The sequence below is a fragment of the Ictalurus punctatus genome, chromosome 9 (genome assembly GCF_001660625.3).
Source record: "Ictalurus punctatus breed USDA103 chromosome 9, Coco_2.0, whole genome shotgun sequence".
NCBI classification, from domain to species: Eukaryota; Metazoa; Chordata; class Actinopteri; order Siluriformes; family Ictaluridae; genus Ictalurus; species Ictalurus punctatus.
In genome coordinates, this window is record NC_030424.2 from 8446654 (window position 1) to 8471691 (window position 25038).

At 39.2% G+C, this 25038-nt stretch overlaps 1 protein-coding gene across 1 annotated transcript; it reads right to left on the bottom strand.

Annotated features, from left to right (window-relative positions):
- Positions 1-59: 59 nt before the first annotated feature.
- On the bottom strand, positions 60-24163 carry ehd4 (EH-domain containing 4). Its single transcript, XM_017476890.3, has 6 exons — positions 23788-24163; positions 20957-21133; positions 15214-15311; positions 7344-7756; positions 3843-4007; positions 60-2166 (listed from the first exon to the last, which is right to left on the bottom strand). Exons 1-6 carry the CDS (start codon positions 24015-24017, stop codon positions 1609-1611), a joined length of 1641 nt encoding a protein of 546 aa, XP_017332379.1. The 5' UTR covers positions 24018-24163; the 3' UTR covers positions 60-1608.
- Between the last annotated feature and the right edge of the window lie 875 nt (positions 24164-25038).

Here is a 25038-nt window from a genome sequence, read left to right on the forward strand (position 1 = left end):
AAGGGCCAGTATCACTATCAGTGAACTAACTGCAAAATAATATTGGAAATGGTTTGCCATTTGGATTCAAATGATATTTATTTCACGTTACCTACAGTAGACTGTGTGCTAGATCAAACATGGTTCTATAACACACTAGCTACCAATAAAACACTCCTTTCACAATTGTATACCTGCACAATACAAGCGAATGTTGAAAAGAATAATTAAGCGATGACTTGACAACTTCAATTTAAATACAATATATGGTAAAAAAAAAAAAAAAAAAAAAAAAAAGAAGTAAGTAGACACTTGACTATTAAACATCCCATTCTACAACCATAGGCATTAATAAGGAGAATTCTGAGAAGACCTTTCACTAGATTTTGGAGCATGGATGTGGGGATTTGTACATATTCGGCCACAAGAACAGGAAGGCCTGGTATGAAGGTGGTGTTCCAATTCATCCCAAACATGTTCAGCTGGGTTGAGGTCAGGGCCCTGTGCAGGCCACTCAAGTTCTTCCACACCACATCTTTATGGACCTCACTTTGTGTACATATTTGGGTGCCTTAGTTCCAGTGAAATGAAATTTTAATGCACCTTTGTGGCAACAGTTTGGGGAAGACCCTCATATACACTACCAGTTAAAATTTTATTTATTTTTATTTTTTTCCCCACATTTTAGAATAATAATAAAGTCATCAAAACACTGAAGTAACACAAATAGATCTATGAGAATTATGTTGTGATAAAAAATCCAAAATAAATCAAAATAATTTTACATTTTATTATTTTCAAAGTAGACGCACTTTTTGCCTAGAATTTCCAGAAACATATTCTTGGCATTTTCTCGACCGATTTCTTGAAGGATTTCCCTGAGATGTTTTTTAAACAGTATTAAAGGAATTCCCACCTATGCTGGACACTTATCGGCTGCTTTTCTGAATATTTCGCTCCAAGTCGTCCGTTTAAAAGAATATTTTTTTTGTAAATAAAATGTTAGTTTTCTAATGAAAGACATGAATATGTTGGCACAATTATATTTTTGTCTACAACACCGAATTCAAACATTTCAGAAAAAGAAATCTTAAAGGTCATGAGAAACATTTCAGTCGAGTGTCTCCAAACTTTTGACCGGTATTGTAGGTGTGATCAGTTAGGTGTCCACATACTTTTGGGCGTATAGTGTGTGCATGTTATGGATGTAAATATGTTATACTGGGTTCACAGCTTTTTTGTTTGCTGGATGATTTACTTTGGCTGCAGTTTTGGCATCGTCAACTCACTCAACAATGGCAATACTTGATTTGAAAGTCTGCCGTTGATCAGCATGCGAAATGTATGTGTAGCACGCGCACTGACCGCAGACCATGCAGACCTCTCTACCTAAGTCTGTGATCATTTCCTTTTGTGTAAGGTGGAATAAGTATAACATTAAACTGTGTTCTTTTTCAGAATTCTGTACAAGGCATATCATTAGAAAGCAAAATAAAGCTAACTAGCAACAGAAAATTTGATTTATTGTTATCCACGTTAGCATTTGGTTGAATCATCCCATTGAGGCTGCGATGTGAGTTGTTGGCTAAAGTTTATATATGAATAGCTGTGGTCATATGGTGAGGGGTCTTAGTCGTCCTGGTGGTTGTACAGGATGTCTGCAGTGGGGTTCTTCCTGTGGCCGGGGGGCACCAGGTGGGGCGGTAACTCTGAGGGCAGCTCGTATCCCTCCAATTTGATCTTTATGAGGTGCTGAGCCAGGGCGAACTCCTCATCGTCCAGCATGCCATCCCTGTCACAGTCGGCCAGCTTCCAGATCTTTCCGAGCACGGTGTTGGGCAGGCGTGAGTTCATCATCTCCTTCTTGGCACTGACGCCGGTCACCTTGCCGTTGATGGGCATCAGTGTGTAGAAGATCTCATCGTACTGTGGCTTGTCACGACTCACAATCCAGTCCTCGGTGTCTGCTCCAGCACTAACGCCTTCGCCATAGCCGTGGCCAAATGGTCCATCCTCAGAGCCTTCGAAAGCCCCGCCCATCACTGTCGGAGCTGGCTGTTTGCCTTCCTCCTCCCGGATCATGTTCATCAGCTGTGCAATCTTGCTGCTCAGCATCTTGTCCACTGATTCGATCAGCTTCATTTTCAGGGAGGGGAACTTGCTGAAGTCGTAGTGCATGAGTTGTTCCTGTATAGACACATATGGACAAATTTGACAAATCTTTAATAAAGTAATATTTTTTGACGTGGGTGAAATATTCGTTTTTTTTTTTTATAATTCACTGCCTATATGTAAAAACCTTTTCCTCTCTTCTCTGTCCCCCCCCCCCTCTCACTGCAGATGACTTTGCCACTTTATTTTCCAACAAGATTACATCAATCAGGAACCAGTTTTCAACCCCAGACATGCATAGACCGGCTCCTCCTCCATGTAACAGGGGTCAGTTCTGGGTCCACTCCTCTTTTCTATCTACACTACATCTCTAGAGCAGGTGATTGAGTCTCATGGCTTCTCATATCATTGCTATCCTGACAACACCCAGCTCTATTTGTCTTTCCAAGCTGACGATCCATCCGTCTCTGCACACATCTCTGCTTGCCTGTCGGGCATCTCAGTCTGGATGAGGGAACACCATCTTAAGCTCAACCTGGCAAAATCTAAGCTTCTCGTCATCCCAGCCTGCCCTCAATCAACCACAACCTCACTGTACAGCTCAGCTCAACCACACTCAAGCCAACCAGGAGGCCAGGAACCTTGGGGTGATTCTTGATGACAGCTTGACATTTACAGACCACATCTCAACAACTGCACGGTCCTGTAGGTTCATCCTGTACAACATCAAGAAAATCAGACCCTACCTCACCGAGCAGGCTACACAGCTACTAGACCAGGCTCTTGTTATCTCAAAACTGGACTACTGCAACTCACTACTTTCGGGCCTCCCAGCCAGCTCCATCAAACCCCTTCAGATGATTCAGAATGCTGCAGCACGGCTCATCTTCAACCAGACCAAGAGAACCCTCTTCATCTCCCTCCACTGGCTTCCTGTAGCCGCCCGCATCAAATTCAAGGCCTTGATGCTCACCTACAAGACCTTGTCTGGAACAGCACCCTCCTACCTCAACTCTCTCCTGAAGGCCTACGTTCCCTCACGCAATCTGTGATCAATTAGCGACCGACGCTTAGTAGTTCCTACTCAGCGTGGCTCAAGGTCCCTTTCCAGAACCTTCAAACTAACTGTTCCTCAGTGGTGGAATGAACTTCCAACCTCAATCCGGACCGCAGAATCTCTCACCATCTCCAAAAAACAGCTAAAGACCCAACTCTTCCATGAACACCTAACCAACTCATTAAAAAAAAAAAAATTGCACTTACACCTCTACTATGCACACTTTGCTTCTTCTGGAAGTCAATTAATGGATCTTGTATAGTAGCACTACTTGTATTGTTCTCTGCTTGATATATCGCTTTGCTTGTATTTTTTCATTTGTAAGTCGCTTTGGATAAAAGCGTCTGCTAAATGAATAAATGTAAATGTAAATGTAATGTTCTGTGGACTATTCCTGTGTTTTCTGAATCGAAATTAAAGCATGTGGAGAGACAAGAGTGAAAAAATTAACAAGCATTGATGTAGTTCTTTTTTTAGCCATATCTGGAGCTGTACGCATGCTAATCAATGTTGGCCCTTAAATGTAAATCTATTTAGAGTCCACTCTGTATCTTGTAAGTGCTGCCTGGAAGGTTGGGTCGATGACCTCCATCATCCCCCAGCTATGGCACAATGGCAAGAGGATTCTGATAAATGTAGTTTAGCAAAAAAGTGATTCAGTAATAGTTGATGGGTGATTGATTACAGAATTTACCTGCATCTTGTTGACGTTGGGGAAATCTCCAGGTGAGATGTGGTGTTCTCTCTGCAGCATTTGATAGATCTCAGGTAAGTGTGCAATCAACTCCTCCTTCTTCTTCTCTTTCCCAAACAGAGAAGGCATCTCCTTTTTCAGATAGCTGATGATATAGGCATGCACCTAGAGGCATAAACATAATTCAGAGTCATTTACTGTTATCCAGAGAATTATATATACTGTATAATTGTATTATATTGTAAATGATTAGCATTAGAAGTAGGATCTGCTATTTCGTTCTGTGGTTTATTTCACCGCACTATTTTGATAAATGGTAAATGGCGCACTTAAATAGCACTTTTATCCAAAGCGCTTTACACTGTGTCTCATTCACCCATTCACACACACACCAACGGTAGCAGAGCTGCCATACAAGGCGCTAACTTGCCATAGGGAGCAACTTGGGGTTCAGCGTCTTGCCGAAGGACACTTCGGCATGTGGAGTCACGTGGGCCGGGAATCGAGCCGCCAACCCTACGATTAGTGGACAACCCGCTCTACCACCTGAGCCATAGCTGCCCATTTTATAGATTAGAAGGCAGTTAATGTGGGTGGATCCGATATTATTAAAATTAGAGAAACTTATAGCAATCCTCATCGTAACAATCAATCAGTGGATGCTTATTTAAATCTCTGCTTGCTTTTCATTTGTATATATTATGACTACTTTCAATCATGTTCAGGGTATGTTTCCCATAGGATATCAGGTACCTGAGCCCGGTCACCAAATGTTAGCTACACCAGCTCTGTTTGCACCTAGATGATACCTGCCTTGAAGGTGTTTTTGGTGTGTCTGGAACAGTTTTAATCGGGTTTAAATCCTATTTTACTGAACGTTCCCAGTTTATTTATATAGGTGGTTACAGGTCTGACTCTAGCTCACTGGTGTCCCTCAGGGTTCAGTTTTAGGCCCTTTACTTTTCAATATTTATCTATCTCCACTTGGGCATCTGCTGCGATCGCTCGGCCTTCATTATCACTTGTATTCCGACGATACCCAAATCTACATTCACTAAAAATCTGGTGAAAACCTTGATGTTTGTTTTCTTTCTGACTGTATTTCTGAGATAAAAACATGGATGAACAATGATTTTCTGTGCCTGAACAGCGTGAAAACCGAACTTATGCTTATAGGTTCACGTCATCAAATTCTCAAAGCTGGTCCACTGTCTCTGTTTGTTGATGGCTCTGTTCTAGAGACTCAGAGTAATGAAGAACCTTGGAGTAATTTCGATACCAGACTTGAATTTGATTCTTTTGTTCTGAGCACTGTGAAGGCATCCTTTTTTCACCTCAGAAATATAGCTAGACTGCACCCAATGCTAAACTTGGCTGAAAAGCTGATAAACTCGTTTGTTGTCACTCGGTTGGATTACTTTAACGCTGTTTTAGCCGGAGTGTCTAAATTCACAATCAACAAACTGCAATATGTACAAAACTCTGCTGCCAGGATCCTGACAGGAACCAGGAAATGTGATCATATTACTTCTGTTTTTGAGTCCTTGCACTGGCTCCCGGTCAAGTTCCGTGTCGATTTTAAGATCATGATGTTGACATAAAAGGCATTACATGGCTTGGCTCCTCATTACTTATCTGGTTTATTAATCCCTTACACCCCAAATCGCAGACCACGCTCCTCACAGTGTAATCTGTTAACTATTCCACAAACACGCTTAAAATTTATGGGTGACAGGGCTTTTTCTATCTACGCTCCTTTAATTTGGAACTCTCTTCCTCCTGAACTCAGGGAAGCTCAGACCTTTGACATTTTTAAAGCTCAACTTAAGACACACTTTTTTAAACTTGCATTTGATTGCTGATGTCTCCTTTTATTATTATTATTATTATTATTATTATTATTATTATTATTATCATTATCATATTAATCCAAACTTTTTATTCTCTTGCTTTTTATTGTCTCAAAACACTGTACTGGACTTTCACTCATAAAAGATTATTATCATTCTACATTTTCAATTGGTTAGTTTCTTTTGAGCTTAAATTAAAAAAAAAAAATTTTTTAAACATGCCTCAGGAGCTCTACTGAACAGCTCAACCTCAGAGGTGTAAACTCCACAAAGGTCATTTCAATAATATGAATGGCCACAAAGAAATTCAGAATCTGCATACAGACTTCATATAAATCCATAATGAACTTTTTCACGCTAACTGTTGTTACCCAGATGAGGATGGGTTCCCTTCTGAGTCGGGTTCCTCTCAAGGTTTCTTCCTCTTAAAACATCTTAGGGAGTTTTTCCTTGCCACCGTCGCCACTCAGTGGCTTGCTCAGTTGGGATAAATTCGCACCTTTAATATCTGTATACCATGTTGATATTTCTGTAAAGCTGCTTTGAGACAATGTCTATTGTAAAAAGCGCTATACAAATAAAATTGAATTGAATTGAATTGAATCTGTTCAGTACACAAGTCAGAACACTGTTGTATCTTTTGTCCACAAGTCAGTAACTATAAATAATAAGACCGAAAAGGACCTTGCACTGTAACATTATTTCTTTTATCATCAGGAAGCTGTCAGACACTGTAAACTTTGCCTTGCACTTCTCCAGGTTGGTTGCAAAATATAATATTATCAACTGGTCCACCTTGAGACTGACGCTTGCATAGGAAATGGTCAACAGTAGCTATATGTACACACCTCTTTCCTGAAGGAGGAGGACTAAAAAAAGTCCACACTTGTTCTTTCAATATATGGCCTGTAGCCAGAAACAGACTGGCAGAAGTGGCACAAACAAGAAGAGTGGCAGTGCAGAAGAGGGTGGAAGGTGGTGAGAAAAACATTTTCTAAACTGGTATACATCAGACACATCCCTCATGTCAGGGAAAAGGGATACACTGGGCCCTTTCAGGAGATGAAATTGTGTGAACTATTTCACACACGCCTTTTTTTTGCATTTTAGGAAGGAATACAAGTAGAACCAGGATTCCTGTTTGTCAGGCAGTTGGGGGGAAGCATTGCGGAAAAGATAAGAGGCGCTCTCAAGGCAGATCCGTAAATTAATTGTTTTGACTTAAGTGCTGTTCTAGACTCTTTCAAGCGGCATGCTGAGAGCTCACGTGGCACAGCGAGTGTGTTTGCATAGTACAGCTGGCCAAAAACAACAGTGTCTGAACTCAGGTCAAATGCAAGACAAAACAGCCATGACATGGAGCAGAGAAGGTCAATATTATCTGTAATCATTCCAAACATTTCGACTGATATCATACAAAAATAACCTCAGGTTTTCCTTCGGCACCCAAATGCCCATTCTTCGAATAAAGGATTTATGCACATACCTCACCATGTGTAGAAAGACAGTGTGCTCAAAGAAGTTATATAGCCTACCAATGATCTTTATATGGTACAGAGATTGTATAAAATGATATGGACTGTAGCATACCATATGGATTTGAGATTCTACAAGGCTGAGAGATACAGCAGCGCTCTTAAACCTAGCTGACCTTGGCAAGTCTGGCTCTTTTGATGAGGTCGTTGAGCTTGCGCAGGGCAGCATTGCGTGGCAGGGCCTGGATGTCCCGGAAGAGGTCCTGTGCTTCAGCCTCAAAGAGCCGACGGTTGTCTGTGTTCTGCAGGGGTTTGGCCCAGAAGGAGCCCAGGGACACCTTCACCACCTCCGGGGTGTTGATAACTTTGCCCAGAGACCACATCAGGGCCCCGTAGACACGCATCAGCTGTTGTGTGTCCACCTGGTCAGCCTTGTTTAGAACCACACGGATCTTGTCGTCCTGGCCACGGAAGGCCCTGATAGCCTCAGAGAACTCATCAGAGATATCCAGCTTGTGGGCATCAAAGAGGAGGATGATGCGATCGACACGCTCACCAAACCATCGCAGAACTTCAGAGAAATCATAGCCTACAGAGGAGAGATGAGACGTTTTAAAAGGACTGCTTTTGCTTGTGCGTGTGTGTGTATATAAATATATATATATATATATATATACACACACACAGTATATACAGTATATACATAATACAGGTTTTGGTTGAGGGTACAATTACCAAGCAGATTAAGTCTAGCGTATAGTTTCTGGGATAAAAGAAATATTTTACAGACTTTCTATAATAAGGATTCACAATTAGGGCAATGTCCAAATATCCTAGGATATTCAGGTTACCCTAAATACCCTTTTGGCCACATATGTCTTGTATCCCCACATTGGCTTCTTTTGTAAACGTCAAACTAAGGAACATAATGACTCAAACGCTGATCTAGCAATGGTCTAACAAGGTGTATGACTGAAGAAATTCGATGTCCCCTCTCGTACAGTGCTGGAGCACGCAGCGCACTCTGAAGCCCGAAGTGCGAAAGGCATTTTGACATTGACATTGTTTACTTCATACGCATGCTTCTATTATGGTTTACGTCTGTCTCCACCCCTGTTATATTATTGGATGTTTCACTCACATGTCCTCTTTAATCACAGCTGTTTTGTGCTATACCCGATTATGTTCGTTATTTAAACCCCTTGTGTGTCGTTGTTCGGACGGGAAGTATTGAGTGTTTTCACCTTACCAAGCTTTTGTTCTGTGTTCGTGTTTCTGGTTATTTGATTCTGTTTCTAGTTTCTCGTGTGTACTTTGCTTTGCCTGCCTTATGCCTGTTGCCGATCACCTGACCCTTGTCTTTGTTTATTCTTTCTGCCTTGCCCTTAGGATTACCTATTCTTAATAAAAATCTAAACTGCATTTGCATCGGCCCCCAAGACTCGATTCGTTACACTGACAAATTGGAATTGTACAAAACAATTAATTGCAATGTACATTTTATATTTACTTAGTTTTGATTACTTTCTAAAAGATTTCGTGCAATACTACTAACAGCTACTGCATTTGTTTTATTAATTACACATTTATAATCGCTACTCATTTCAGCTTATTGTGCACATTTGAGTAACAACTGCTGCTATTACTTCCTAGTAATGCTACTACCCATGTAACCTTAATACCTGGTCATACAACTTTTTAGGCGGGAGGACACATTTTCACACAGCTTTCAGGTGTTCTGGTATTAAAGCCTGGTTTCTAATAGCCACCATATACAACGGTGTTCAACCTTTAGCAATACACAATACTGCTAGCAAAATTAACTGGCAGCAATTCAGTGCATCTGCTGATATAATCAGTTCACAATCCAATCATGATGATATTAGGCTGTTAAAAAACAATAGAATACGATTACATAATGGTATAGAAATGTTAAGGAACACTGCCAAGGCCCTGTGAGGAGGAGCTTTGGAGCGTGGGAAATATTGAAGCGTTTCCTTGCATAAAAGAATTAAGGTAAATTAGAAAAATCTTTATATTTATAACAACAAATGTGAAAAAATAAGTACACCCGATGGAATATTTATTTATTTATTTATTTTACATATTTGGACATGCAAACATTTGATCCTCTTTGAAACAGTGTAATAAAGTTGATACACTCTATCAAATGACACATAAAATTGACATTTTGTAGTAATTTTCACAATTTTAATTAACAAAAAAACAGATAAGTCACATGGAAAAGTATGTATACCCCTTCATGTATCACACCCTCAAATCCATAAAATTAGAATCAAGTGTTCAAGATTGGGTGCCAATGATAAGAACCTGCTTAGGGGAGTGCAGGTGGAGTCTGTCTTATTTATACTCCTCTCATATCTAGTGTCTGGTGTTCCATTTGTTATTAAGGTGTGTGGTTTCTTCATGCCAAGATCTAAAGACTTCTAAAGGCCTTCATAAAAAAGGTTGTGGATGCCTATGAGTCTGACGAGTAATTTAAAAAGATCTCCAAATGGTTTGAAATGCATCATTCCACTGTAAGGGAAATCTACAAGGGGCGGAGATTTTAAACGTCTGCCAATTCATCCAGGACTGGCCGTCCCAGCAAATTCAGCCCAAGAGTAGCCTGTCTGATGTGACAAGAAGTCTCCAAGAAACCAAGTTTACATTCATTGATTCAAATATGAATTCTGAATCATATCAAAGCATGCTTGAAGATAATGTGAGGTCATCTGTCCGAAAGTTGAAGTTAAATAGAATGTGGACCTTTCAATAGGATAACGATCCTAAGCACACTAGCAAATCCACCAAGGAATGGCTCAAAAAGATGAAATGGAGGGTTATGGAATGGCCTAGTCAAAGCCTGGATATGAATCCCACTGAAATGTTGTCGGGGGAAAACGGGCAGTACATGCAAGAAAATCCCCAAACACAAAAGAATATTGCATGGAAGAGTGGTCAAAAAGTCCAACAAGCCTGATGGACAATTATGCAAAATGCCTACAAGAAGTTATTTTGCTAAAAGGGGCAATACTAGCTTCTGAAGGCAAGGGTGTACTTACTTTTTCCACAGAAGAATATCACATCTATTGATATTTCTCTTGAATAAATGATTGAAAAATCAAATTTTCGTTTCTGTTTAGTTCAAGTCAATCAGTTTCATTAATAGGCACTGTTTCAAAGATGATCAAATGTTTGCTTTCCAAATACGTCAAAAAAGCCAACAATTTCTGTGTGATATACTTATTTTTTCACATGACTGCATATAAGTGTGTGTGTGTGTGTGTGTGTGTGTGTGTGTGTGTGTGTGTGTGTGTGCGCATCTCCGTCCATACATTTTCTGTACTGCTTATCAGGGTCATGTGGTGTCTGGAGCCTATCCCAGGTGACTCGGGAAAGTGGGGGTGGCTCTTGTACGGGGAGAACATGCAAACTCCACGCACACAGGGCGGAGGCAGAAATCAAACCCTCAACCCTGGAAATGTCGAGGCAAACATGCTAACCACTAAGTCATTGTACCCCCTATGAATGTATGTGTATATATATATATATATATATATATATATATATATATATATATATATATATATATATATATATATTAAACACTTTTTAGCAACATATAGCTTTATTTGCAAAACATCCTCTACATGATTGCTATTTCTTTGTAAACACCCGTGGAGTTGTCTCTCCCACTCATGATGAACTCGTGTTAACACATCTGGTGTTATACATGTAATTGCACTTTCAATGCATTCCTTTAAATGATCTTTGTACTGTATACACCAATATGTTTTTCTTTCGTCAATCTTAAAGGCTATCTGAAAAAAAAAAATAATAATAATAAATATATATACACATATATACATACATACATACACACACACACACACACACACACACACACACACACACTATATACATATACATATATATATATATATATATATATATATATATATATATATATATATATATATATATATATATATATAAACTAAGTATGAAGATATTTCTGAAAAGTGTTGTAACAGACTTTTGGGACACCCTGTAGAATTGAGAGGTTCATGATTCAGGAATGCTGATTCAGCTGATGGACTTAAACCAGTAACAGATGTGATGTGGAACGCCCATGGAGTGTTATCCCTCAGGTCCAGAGCAGTGCTGCATGACTGTGGCCTGGTGTAATCTGCAGCAGTTTCTATCACATGCACTAACCAGTTCTTACCCTCCACTGTGCTCCTACTGCCCTGAAGGTTCAAGATAAGGCCTGCACATGTTTCTGAGAAGGCTTCATTACTTGTATATCAGGCTGTGTCTCAAACGCCTTGAAATTAAAAAAAAAAAAAGCTGAGCTAATAAATAACCCAACTGCAGGTGGGTATGAACGCAAAGCAGAAACAGAGCATGTCGAGTTTCACCTGCTAATCAGTATTTATAGGTATAAGTACTTTCTGATTTCTTGGTTTCTGAGAACTAGTTATAAACTCAAAACTGTAAATAAATGAATAAATATATATTTAAAAAAAAAAAAATACGTCATTTGACAAAGTATCACTTATTCAGGACAATCTGGTGTTGTTTATTTATTTATTTTTATTTTTTTTTATTTTTTGGCCTGTCCTGATCTCCACATCCTGGCTGAAATACATGGGTCTGGTCTGAATATTGGGACGGGTATACTGAATAAGGCTAGATAAGATAACTGAAGCCTGACATTGTTCAACTGTGGGGAATTTTATGCTTTTAGCAGCAGTGATGTAATGAAAAAGAAACCATAAGAATAGAGGAACAAAGATTATCCTTTTTTCAAATGTTGAAGATGTTCTGCATTTATCAGAAATGTCATGTAAAAAATGCAAGCATTAGGATAAAGAAAACATTTAAATATTTCAGACTGAACTCTATGTGACAAATTATCCTGGCTGTAGATGTTTGGTTAATGAGTGGAGTAAATTTCTGGTGCCACACAGCTACAGTGGCAAGAAAAATTATGTGAACCTTTTGGAAGTTCATGGTTTTCTGAATAAATTTGTCATAAAATGTGATCTGATCTTCATCTAAGTCAAGGGTATTGACAAATATAATGTGCCTAAAATAATAACACACAAAAAATCTGATCTTTCATGCTCTTTATTGAGAACCACCAAAAAAAACTCATAGTGCTTGTGGAAAAAGTTTGTGAAGCCTTGAGTTAATGACCTCTAAAACGCTAATTGGAGTCAGGTTTTAGCACACCTGGAGTCTCGTTAAGAAAATGAGTTTGGAGGTGAGGACTACAGCTACTTTGACTGATAAAAATCCCTCAAACTTTTGGAGTTTGATCTGCACAAGAAGCACATGCTTATGTGAGCCATGCCTCACCAAAAAGAGCTTTTAGAGAATCTACGATCAAGAATTGTTGATTTACATGAAGCTGGCAAGGGTTACAACGTGATTTCAAAGACTTTAGAAATTCACCAGTCTACAGTTAGGCAAACATTCTACAAATGGAGACACTTTGGGACTGTTGCTACTCTACCAAGAAGTGGGCACCCAGTCAAAATGACACCAAGAGCACAATGAAGACTCATCAATTAGGTAAATAAACAATCTCGAATGACAGCCAAAGATGTGAAGGCATCATTGGAACTATCTAACGTCTCTGTTCATGAGTCTACAATACGTAAAACATTGAACAAGCAGGGTATCTACAGCAGGACACCACGAGGAAGCCACTGCTTAGTAAAAAGAACATTGCTGCACGCCTGAAATTTGCAAAAGAGCACATTGACGCTCCACATCGGTATTGGCAAAATGTTTTGTGTACCGATGAAACAAAGATTGAACTATTTGGAAAAAGCACACAGCACTACATCTGGCATAGAAAGGGCACGGCATATCATCATGCTTTTCTGCATCAGGGCCTGGCCAGCTTGCGATCATTGAGGGGAAGATGATGTTATGATCAGACAATTCTACAGGATAATGTGAGGATGTCTGTACGTCAGCTGAAACTGTGTAGAAGTTGAGTGATGCACAGGACAACGACCCAAAATACCGGAGCAAGTCCACAACAGAATGGCTTCAGAAAAACAAAATCCGCCTTTTGGAGTGGCCGAGTCAGAGCCCAGACCTCAACCCAATATAGATGCTATGGAATGACTTGAAGAGAGCCATACACATGAGACGTCCAAAGAATGTGACAGAGCTAAAGCAGTTCTGCCAGGAAGTATGGGCTAAAACTCCTCCTGAACGATTGAACGATGTGCAGGCCTGATCCACATCTACAGGAAGCGCCTGGGTGAGGTTATTGCTGCTGGGGGGGACAAGACACGAGGGATCAGAATTTATTTTGTGTTATTATTTTAGGCACATTATATTGGTCAATACCCTTGACTTAGATGAAGATCAGGTCACATTTTATGACAGATTTATGCAGAAACCCATAAAATTCAAAAAGGTTCACATACTTTTTCTTGCCACTGTATGTACCTTTAGCATTAGGCTATTCTGACCAAGAAAACATTGTCCATATCAGTACAAACTGTTGTTGTTTTACTGTGACAGCTGCATTGCTGAATGTAGCCTGCATTTGTAAGGTGTGTTTCGGGTCTTAGTGTATGAACATATATATATATATATATATATATATATATAATATATATATATATATATATATATATATATATATATATATATATATATATATGAACATATGTGCACTCATCAGATTCCCTCCTTTTGTTGAAGCCATGGGGTAAAAGTAAACTGTTGTCCTCTAGCGTAAACAGTATGGATCTCTTCTCAGATTCACTCTCTGCTGTGGCATTATTAGACAAAAAATCAGGCCAAAGAAATCACAATATGGGCTGCACAGCCTCCATCATAGCCCACACTGGATCTCATCTACCATACAATGATGCAGTTCACCTACTAAAGCAATACAGGCTGTGCGATAATACAATACCTGGACCACTGGGCCAGAAATAGTGCTTACTTTTTGTGGGGGCAGAAAGTACTACAAAACGAAAACTGCCACAACTTGTTTTTATATTCTTGAGACATTAACCTTGTCGCTGTTACCATGAAATAACAGAATGAGGTGCAGTCACTCAGCAACTGATGCTTTCCCTGTACAGCTGTTCGTCTTTAGCTAATTACATGAATGCACTTCTTACTAATAAAATAAAAAAACATCCTGGATGGTCAGATTCCGCTGTAGTATTTATTTAGACACATATATTTATATATTTTGGACAAAATGTCACTTATGTTAGACTAGCCTAGTCAAAAAGTAAATGATATGATAATGTACTGAAATAAAATGTACTGGATTCAAATTGAAATGAAATGTACTGTATAGTTTATAGGTAAGCACATAATTAACAGGTAAACTATAAACGCATGGCCAATTTCTTCTTGGTGTATTAATAGATACCTTCAAACAGATGTGCACGCTTTGGTTTCGAGAGTTGAATCAGTTGTGTCAAAATGAGGAATAGAAAGCAAGACGTGCTGACAGCAACCGGCTGTAGCCCTTAATTCAAGCTGCTTTTTTGTGATTCCAGACCCACAGGATGGAAGGCAGAGACGGAAATGATGCCTCATTACAAAGACATGGGCTTGCATCTGGTTACTGAAATGAAACCTAATGAGAGCAAAGCACTGTGACCCAGTACTGAGAAACAGCTAGGAATAATGTGAATTTGACCAGCCTTCAATAAAGGTATGATGCAGACAGTCATCAGCAAAGCATCAGCAAAGCGTCAGCAAAGCATCAGTGGAAAATCTCAGTGTTGACTCATGCAGACAGATACTGCCTAAATGATATTCAATGAACCACTCCATGACCTGCTCCATAACATGGCACTGTTCACTAAACCTTTTAAAAAGGAACATTTTCGAGGGCCCTGGTTGAAGGATGGATCATTATATTATATGATTTATTTTATTATTGTATGTGTACTTTTGCTGACTTCTCCCAACCAACATGTGTGACCATGTGATCATCAGATCACTGCACTTAAACACAACCAACAAAAATGCATTGTAGCTACTAACCTCTGCTAATACGCTGTTTTTCTCCAGACAAGATACCCGGTGTGTCAATGATGCTAATGCTCTGTAGGACTTGGTTGGGGACCTGAGAGCAGATGAACCTGGTGGTACATGAAGAGAAAGCGTACTGAGTGTTACCAAAGCAAACACAGGTGTTTCCACCACAACTGCTTGTTGACTATATATCATCAGACTGAGGCACTGGGTAGTAAAACAGCTGACGCAAACCATCCACCCTTATTTTCTTCCTTTTTCCTGAGAAAGAAAATTATTCTAGAGATGCACCGATACTAAATTTCTCAGCTGATACCGATAACCGATTATTCAGAGTGATATCGATAATGATAGTTTTGCCTTTTATACATTGTTTTAAATGAATAATAATTAATTCCAAAATTCTGAAGGAAATGCAAATAAAAACTTTATTCTCTCCATTTCAACAAGTTGTTTCACAGTAACTGGTCTCATAAACAGAAACACATTACTCTAATTAACATTAACACATGAACTAAATCCTGAAGATTAAAGTAAGATTTCTGAACTTATTGAATGTTATTAATTCATATTAACATTGACTGAATTCTAAAAAACCTCCTGTTAGTCTCACATTCACTCACCACAAACAAAAGCATTTCTACTTCATCATTAACATCAAAACTGGTAACATATAAACTTTTTCATATATTAACATTAATTGGATAGGAAATATACTACTCTACAAATATATTTTTCTGTTCAATATATACTTTTTGTCAACTCATCATCTTTCAACAGTGTACTGGCGCTTTAATTAAAAATTACACTGGACGCCGAAACTCCCGCTTCACTTCTGCTCACTTCCGTTGTAAAATTTTTAGCAGTACAGAACATACAGAGCTTACAAACTGCAGTTTTGTCGTCATTCCACACAAGAGACATCTTCTTTACTCACAGCACCAAATTGAAGTGTTTTCCCGCCCTCTTTTGATTAGCAGGATATAATCGGCCCTGATCATCAGATGTTTTTAAACTATCGGCCGATGCCCGCTAGCGTGAAAAATTGCCTTTATACATCGGTGCATCTCTAATATACTCTATCCTGAAAAACAGATCTCAAAATAATAATCATTTACATATTTGGTCTTTTGAAACACAAATCTTTTTGCATGAGTCATTTGCTAAAAAGATCAAAGCACTGGATTTAAAAAAAAAAATGTTTTAACATGGTATTCATAAAAGAGGAAATTGAAAAATGTATCAGCGACTCCGTCAGCAGAAAATCTCAGATGTTTCGGTTATAGACTTCCTCTATTTATTTATCTAGAAATGAATCATAACCCTTAACTACAACCTGTTTTAAAAAAAAATAGCCCTCACAATTTCACTTACAAACATGCCAAAAAATGACGCACAGAGTGGCCCACAGGAAACCAAATGCATTGTTTGAGGTTCCTCTGGAAAAAAGAGATGTTTTCTGCCAAGTGTGTCTTTGACCTCCGTGGCAGTGATTGTCAAAGAAGCCTTTACCTATTTCCCCTCTACATAAATATCCAGCCACGCAAGGGAAAAATAGCCCTCCCCTTACTTTCCACATGCTGTAGCATGTAACTGTAGTTAAACATTAAAAAACTGGCAGCAAACAACATCCACTAGGCACTCAAATAAACCAGTGACCATTTCCAGAGCTAACTTGTTTGTGGAAAGTGATGCCAACTATAATAGGTCACATGGTTCAGGAAGGGCGGAAGCACTGGAGCACACAAATCGGTAAATGCAATGAGTATTAGTAACAAGTATTACATTCTTCTATATGAAATAAAAGCACTGTGGATATATACCTTTTTTCACCAATACACTAAAATGATCAAAATTGCACACATAAACTATAACTCAGATAGCTTCATATATATATATATGTATGTGTGTGTGTGTGTGTGTGTGTGTGTGTGTGTGTGTGTGTGTGTAGTCTGAAGAGCAGTATGAGATGAAGTGTATTCGTTATTGTAACTATAAAAATGAATGAATGGTAGTGTTACCACCCCTATGCCCTACTTGTGGTTGAGTTCTCATCACTTGGAAATCACTGACTGTTGGTAAAATAAGATAAGATAATACTTTATTAATCCCCAGGCGGAGAAATTTGCTGAGGACGGCCCAACATGGACAGCCAAAGATGAATCAGCTTACTGAAAATGGTACCACTTAAAAACCATGAAAATGGCTTGGACTGCAATCGATATGAACAATTTTGCTTCAATGGCTTAGGATTACGATTGCTATGACAAGTCTCCATCAGTGAACATTTGATTACTTCAACAAAACAGAATTCATGCGAAAACTGTAATGAATTTCCTGTTTACACATTTGCACTTTTTGACCACGTAGTACACAGATATAGAAAGGAATTATCTATAATTGAGATCTGGTGTCACCCAGGTGAAGATTGGTTCCCTTTCGAGTCTGGTCCCTGTCATGGTTTCTTCCTCATTTAGTCGCAGGGAGTTTTTCCTTGCCATCTTCGCCTCTCGCTTGCTCATTAGGGATAAAACTTGTAAATGTATAAATGTAAATTTTATATCCTAAATTTATATATTTCTGTAAAGCTGCTTTGTGACAATGTCCATTGTTAAAAGCGGTATACAAATAAAATACCATTGAACTGAACTGAATTGAATAGTGTAAAACAGAGGTTCTCAACCTACTAAACTAAACTAAAGCCCCCCCAAGCCTTCCCTATCGTGTGGCATGCACCCCCCCCCCCCCCTTCATATTGGAGGAAACCAGGTATAATGATTATCCCTTCTATATAAAATATATCATCAATACATCATTCTATTTGAAAAGCAATAAAATATATCAAGCACCCAAATGATGCCCTGTCCGTGTTTTTCTTGAAAAAATTTGTTCCCCCCTTCCGATCTCTCCACGCCCTGGGCCCCCCTGGTTGAGAACAACTGGTGTAAAACATTGTACAGTTTTAAAACCCCAATTATGAAAAAGTTGGCAATATGGAAAATGCTAATAAATACAAAGAGGAGTGACTTGTAAATGTACTTTGACTTGTATTTAAACACAAAACATATAAAAACAAGGCATTTGATGTTTTATGTAATCAACTGCATAGTTTTTTGTAGATAAACGTTTATTTTGAAATTGATGCAGACAACACGTTCCAAAAAAGTTGCAACAGGGGCAATTTAGAACTAATAGCAATGTGACAAGTTGAAATAAGAAGGTGATGTGAAACAGGTGAGGCAATCGTTTAATTATAGTATATAAGGAGCCTCCAAAAAAGGATGGGTCGAGGCTCGCCAATCTGCCAACGGATGCGTCAGCAAATAATCCAACACTTTGAGAACAAAGTTCCCCAAAGACAAATCGGTAGGATTTTGGGCATTTCACCTTCTACACAATATAATTAAAAGATTCAAGGAATTCGGTCAAATCTCTATACATAAAGTGCAAGGCCGAAAACCACTTCTGAATGCGTGTGATCTCCAATCCCTCAGACGTCACTGTCTAAAAAAAACCGTCATGAGTCTGTAATGGATATCCTGACATGGGCTCGGGAATACTTTGATAAACCTTTGTCGGTCAACACCATTCGCCGCTGCAGTTAAGGCTTTACTGTGCAAAGCAGAAGCCATACATCAACACTGTCCAGAAGCACCGCTGACTTCTCTGGGCTCGGTCTCATCTGAGATGAACAGTAGCACAGTGGAATTGTATTTCGTGGCCTGATGAGTCAACATTTCAAATAGTTCTTGGACGAAACAGCCGTCGTGTTCTCCGAGCCAAAGAGGAAAAGGACCGTCCAAGCTGTTATCAGCGTCAGGTCCAAAAGCCAGCGTCTGTCATGGTATAGGGGTGTGTCAGTGCCCATGGCATGGGTAACCTGCTCATCTGTGAGGGCATCATTAATGCAGAAAGATGTGAACACATTTTGGAGCAACATATGCTGTCATCGAGAGCAGGACAACGCCAAACCACATTCTGCCTGGATTACAAGCGAATGGTTGCGTAAGCAAAGTGTGCGGGTGCTAGCATGACCTGCCTGCAGTCCTGACCTGTCTCCAATTGAGAATGTGTGGCGCATTATGAAGTGCAAGTTAAGGTAATGAAGGCCCCGTACAGTTGCGCAGCTGAAGAAATGCATAATGGTTGAATGGGGGAAAATTCCGCTTGTTAAACTTAACCAACTGGCATCTTCACTCAGCACCCAAACACTTAACTGTTATTAAAAGAAAAGGTGATGTTACACAGTAAACAGTCAACTGTCCCATTTTTTTTGGTGTGTTGCAGTCATCAGATTTGAAAAGAGTGTATATTTTCAAAAATAAATTAACGTCACAAAGTTAAACATCAAATAATGTGTTAATAATGTGTTTTCAATATAGTACAACGTGAACTGAATTTTCAAATGACTCTTTTTATTTGTTTTTATTTTTGCATTTTCCATACTGTCCCAACATTTTTCGGAACTGGAGTTGTATGTGTTACGTGTTAGAATACACAGTAAAGGAAATGGTGTGTTTTGGCAACAGCTCCAGTAGATGTTGAACCTGTTACAGCAGCTACTGTACCAGCTGTGACTGAATAAGCATAGTACCTGTCTTGTGTAGTGAAACAGGTTCATGGGAATTACATCTACATTTAATGTTAAACATCCACAAACCAAGTTGGATCCTGTTATCACTCAGGTTATAACAGCTATAAACAGTCATTCCCACAGTTTCTCTTGAAATTTAAATGACCAAACAAAAAAAAAGCTGCTTGTTACAGAGAAACTGCAAAATGCTGTTTTCTTCATCCTTAGATTTTCCCATGGTAGAAATATTAAAAGAAAAGCCTTAGCCCTGACACACTTGAGACTCCATTCGTGAACATTAAATAAAAATGTTCCTACCAAAAGCTTCACCATATCAACAATTATACATTTGTCTTTGTTAAATAACAACAAAGTTTTTCAACTCTATTTAATATTAGAATTAGATTCTATAAACTGCGAATGAGTTGTTGCTATAGAAACTATAACGTACAGTATCAGAACAAGTGTGTAATTGTGAGCCTGTGATTTGAAATACAGCCGACACAACTATCAGAGCTTGTGTTATAGGAAATGAATCGACACCTTCTGACCAATCAGTAGCGAGAATACAAGAAGGTTGTTATAACTAATAATAAATCATTTTTACTGATGTTATGAACAATTCGGATTTCACATTTATGTAGAATAGGGCATTTTTCTTCAATATAAATTGGGGTAGATTTCAGGACAGACTGACTGAGTAGTCTTATGAACAGGTTGATAAATAAAGCAACTTACATTCACAGTTAACCTACTAAAGTGTCCATTCTATTCTTCCCTCCTATTAACTCAGTAATTGCTTAGGTTTTTAATAATGCACTGAATCACAGAGGCGTGTAGGCAGGGAAGACGGTCATAGAGACGGTCATCTGACACAGAAGTGTGTCAGAGTTGTTTGAGAGGTTTATTCTGGTTTATTTTAATTCACTTGTTATTAGCATCTCTCCTTCTGTCACTCATACCGATATACCATTGAGTTAATAATGGTCTCATATGCAAAAGATGCCTTTGAAGCAGCTTATGATTTGGAACATTGCAGTTTAGCACTTCCTTGTTCATCATAAAGATTCTGCCATTTCAAATTGCTGCACCTTTACACCCCCATATGAGTTCAACTTAAACACTAGTATCGGCACCAATCCAGCAGCCAGTAATGGCGAAACCCTTCGTTATCGTTACCTGTTCAGAAAGGCGTTTCCAAAGGCATTGAGCTTCCGGAAAGGTTTCTTGGAGTCCACCACCAGCGCATTTCCAGGTATAACTCCCTCGGTCTCCCCATACATCACAGCAATGAAGCCATCTGTCGTCGGCTCGGGCCCTATCCGCATACCGGGAAAGTCTTGCTCCAGCAAATACCTGCAGCCAGAGCAGCCAAACATGAAAGTCAATGCTCGGTTTAAAGATACTGTTATTTCACACAGAGATATAACGAGAAATAATAGTGGTCTTCCTTCAAACTACTGAAAAACATTATGTAAAATAGTAAACAGTCTGAACAGGTCTCTGTATTATACTGGATTTGTGTTAGCGTTCAAAACTGATTCTGGAACTGAAGCAAGGAAACAAGGGTGTGGTAGTGACCGATATGAAATGTTTTCTTAGGCACTGTGATTTCCTACTGAACAGGAAAGCAGTGAACTGCATATGAAAAGTCATATATTCATTATAAACTGAACTGAAATGTATGCATTTCATGAGGAATTACTGAAGCAGTTTAGGTAAATATGGTAAATCTCAGCTGCTTTCCAGCACTGCCAGCAGAACAGGTTAATTAACCATTAACCTTTCATTGCAAGGATGGAGTCGCATTAGTGTCTGACACCCTCCAGCTGTTAAACAGAGATAAAGATATGCCACGTGAATTCAGGATCAAATAATGGATGAGTAAATTCAAAGTAAATGTTAACAGCAACTGGGCAGAAACAATACTTCTTGCTAAAGGAACACAACACATTTACAAGAATACACTAACTGCTGATTTCAAGCCTAAAAATGTATAACCAGGGGATAATCCGATATGAACTGGAACCCCACTGACTGCACCCCAGGCCTCCTCACCTGGCATCAGTGCCTGACATTATTACTGCTCTTGTGGGTGAATGAGCACAAATTCCCACAGCCACATTCCAAAATCTAGTGGAAAGCCTTCCCAGAAAAACAGACATTATTATAACAGAAAAGAGGTACACATGGGTGTGATGCTAAGATGTCCACAAATCCTTGGCCATGTAGTGTATGATCATGTTAAGAAAGAAGTTACTAGCCTCCTCTTTGATTGCAAAACCATAGAACTTGAGGAAGCAACTTTCAGTGGGCATCAATAAGATCCTGTTTCTAAGAAATATGAGAAATAAGGAAAACCGAAACCTAATTCTTGCATCAAAATATTTACATATGCCAAAATTCACTTTTCACATTTCAAAATACACAAATGGCCTCTATGTTTCTTTTATGGGTGCTGAAAAAGACATTATACGGTAGATTTATTAGCTTTCACACAAATACTCTTATAACCTAGACACTTTTAACCTGGACAAAGGCCAAAGCTTTCAGAAGAGATAGGTTCCGTGTGGACTTGTGTTTAAGTAACTTTTGTGGCATAAATTTAAAAAAACGCATATTTTATGTGTCCAATGTCTACATTATTTACTTCCTAATAAGGCTGGGATGATGTACTGTTATGATGATAGACTGTGATAAGAAAATCTGTATTAGTTATAATGTTAATATTACCATACATCGTTACGGATAGTAACACCTAAAATGCAACAAGGAGTGCTATTATAGGAAAATAATCAATGATGGGGTGGTGTACTATGGCCCAATGTGAAACTGATTATTATAATTATTATTATTACACCACCCCAAAGTTAGTTAGTTACAGTTACATTTATATAATGCTTTACATAAAGAGGGGGGGGGGGGGGGGGTCTCCTCAACCACCACTAGTGTGCAGCATCCACCTGGATGATGTGGCGGCAGCCATAGTGCTCCAGAGCATCCACCACACACCAGCTATTAGTGGAGAGGAGAGGAAAGTGATGTAGCTAATTCGGAGATGGGATGGGGATTATTAGGAGGCCACGATAGAAAAGGGCCAATGGAGGAATTTGACCAGTACAAAAGAGTTATACCCCTACACTTTAGGTTAAATGTCCTGGGATTTTTAGTGACCACAGAGAGTCAGGACCTCCGTTTAACATCTCATGCGAAAGACAGTACAGTCTTCTCGTCACCACACTGGGGCATTAGGCCCCACACAGACCACAGGGTGAGCACCCCTTCTGGCCTCACTAATATAACTTCCCCAGGAGTTCTACCATCCAGGTACTGGTCAGGCTCAACCCTGCTTAGCTTCAGTGGGAAACCAAGAAAGAACTGCTGCGAGATATCTATTTTTACTCACACTAACTGTATGAGCTAGTGTTTGGCAGAAGTGAGAGCTGTCAGCCAATAAGACGCGAGTATTTCCATGTATTTTCCTGTAAACCCCGTCTGATTGGTCTCCGTTCACTGAAGATACAAATTTACAACACAGCCTTCTTCTTTCACTGAAGTTCAGTTACTTAGTGACAAACCGCTCCAGGTGGAGAATTATTCTGGGGTAAAGAAAACATCTTCGGGACTACAGGCCAGGTTATGCCCCTGCCCTTTAATTGCAAACAAAGACTGAAAGTTGTAAGATGATGATATATAGTACAGTAGAAACGACAGGAAACACATGTGGAACTGTGAGGCTTCTGTGAGGTGGCTTTTCTTCATCACTGCCAAGAGGGCTCCTTAACCCTCCATAACCACTGTACTGTACACTACACTCGAGTGTATTTAACTAGGCTGTGTGACTACAGCTTACTTTACACACTTTAATTAGCTCATATGTAAAGAAATAAACAGACTGCACTGACTGCGTGATAAAGCTGTTGGAACATTCAAGACTACTCGCGCATATACTTGTGCTTTATACTTGTAATACTTTGTTAAAACATAGAAGATATGAATGACAGCATTACCTTATGAAAGTGGTCTTTCCTGTGGAGTACTGTCCCACCAAAAGGACCATTGGCTTGCTCTGAAAATCCGCTTCTTCCAGCGCTGGTGAGTGGAAGTCATGGAAAAGGTAGGCTTCCTCCAAAGGCAGTAATTTTTTACTGTAAAGACTTTGAAGTCCCTCAGTGACCGTTTGAAACATGTCGCCCTCCTTGTTTCTTCCACCCTGCTCCTTGTTCACCCAGCTGAACATAATGCTGATCTGGTTTTTTTTCCCACTTTCCAACCAGTATTGCACAACTAGACTTCTCTTTTCTGTAGCAAGGGGATAAATGCTGCTTCTGTGTTTCTCTGCGCGCGCGTCCAGCTGGGCTGCCGTCACCTGAACGCCGTAAGCTCCGCCCACAGCGTATTTAATTATGGAAAAAAACAGGGGGCGTGTCTTATGCACGAGACCATTGGAATAAAGTTGGTTTGATGTTGGACGTTCGGTATTCGCAGATAAGCGAATTTAAGGGACCGTCTCTAAAGTTACACACGGCATTATTATACACGTTTCTAACTTCAATAGCATTTGAAGGGAATGACTTACAGTAATATAACCAACTGTACAGTGTTCATGTAGGTGTCAGCTATAATGCACACCTTTTATATTTTTGACATTAAATAAAATAAGTTATTAAATCATATGTAAATATTGCCATGTATTTCCCTACTGCATGGGGTCATACACAAAATATACCATAATTTAAAGCTCAATAGCATTTGAAGGGAATGACGTACAGTCAAACAAACAACTGGAAAGTGTTCATCTAGGTATCAGGTATGAACCACACCTCTTAGATTTTTGATATTTATTAAAATAAGTATGTAACTTTAGAGACGGACCCTTAATTTCCGCATATCTGCGAATATCGAACGTTCAACGTCAAACCAACTTTATTCCAATCACGAGACCTGTGTATTTGATATATTTGTAAACAAATAAGCAAACAGGAGGCGTGTCTTATACACGAGACCGGTGTAAGTGGTATAGTAGTCAAAAAAAAACAAGCAAACAGGGGGCGTGTCTTATACACCAGACCGGTGTAAGCGGTATAGTAGTAAAAAAAAACAAGCAAACAGGGGGCGTGTCTTATACACGAGAGTGGTGTAATTGGTATATTAGTGCCACGTCCAAGATCACTTACTGCTGAGGTCAAACGTTTACCTACTGTACACCTTGGCTAAAGACATTCAAATTCTTTTTTTCACAACTCCATATATTTCCTGTT

Coding starts and splice junctions, on each gene's coding strand:
- ehd4 (XM_017476890.3), bottom strand. CDS start 24,017: ATGTTCAGCTGGGTGAACAAGGAGCAGGGTGGAAGAAACAAGGAGGGC. Junction 21,134..23,787: donor GGAAAGACCACTTTCATAAG/GTAATGCTGTCA, acceptor CTCTGGCTGCAG/GTATTTGCTGGAGCAAGACT. Junction 7,757..15,213: donor AAAACAGCGTATTAGCAGAG/GTTAGTAGCTAC, acceptor TCTCCTCTGTAG/GCTATGATTTCTCTGAAGTT.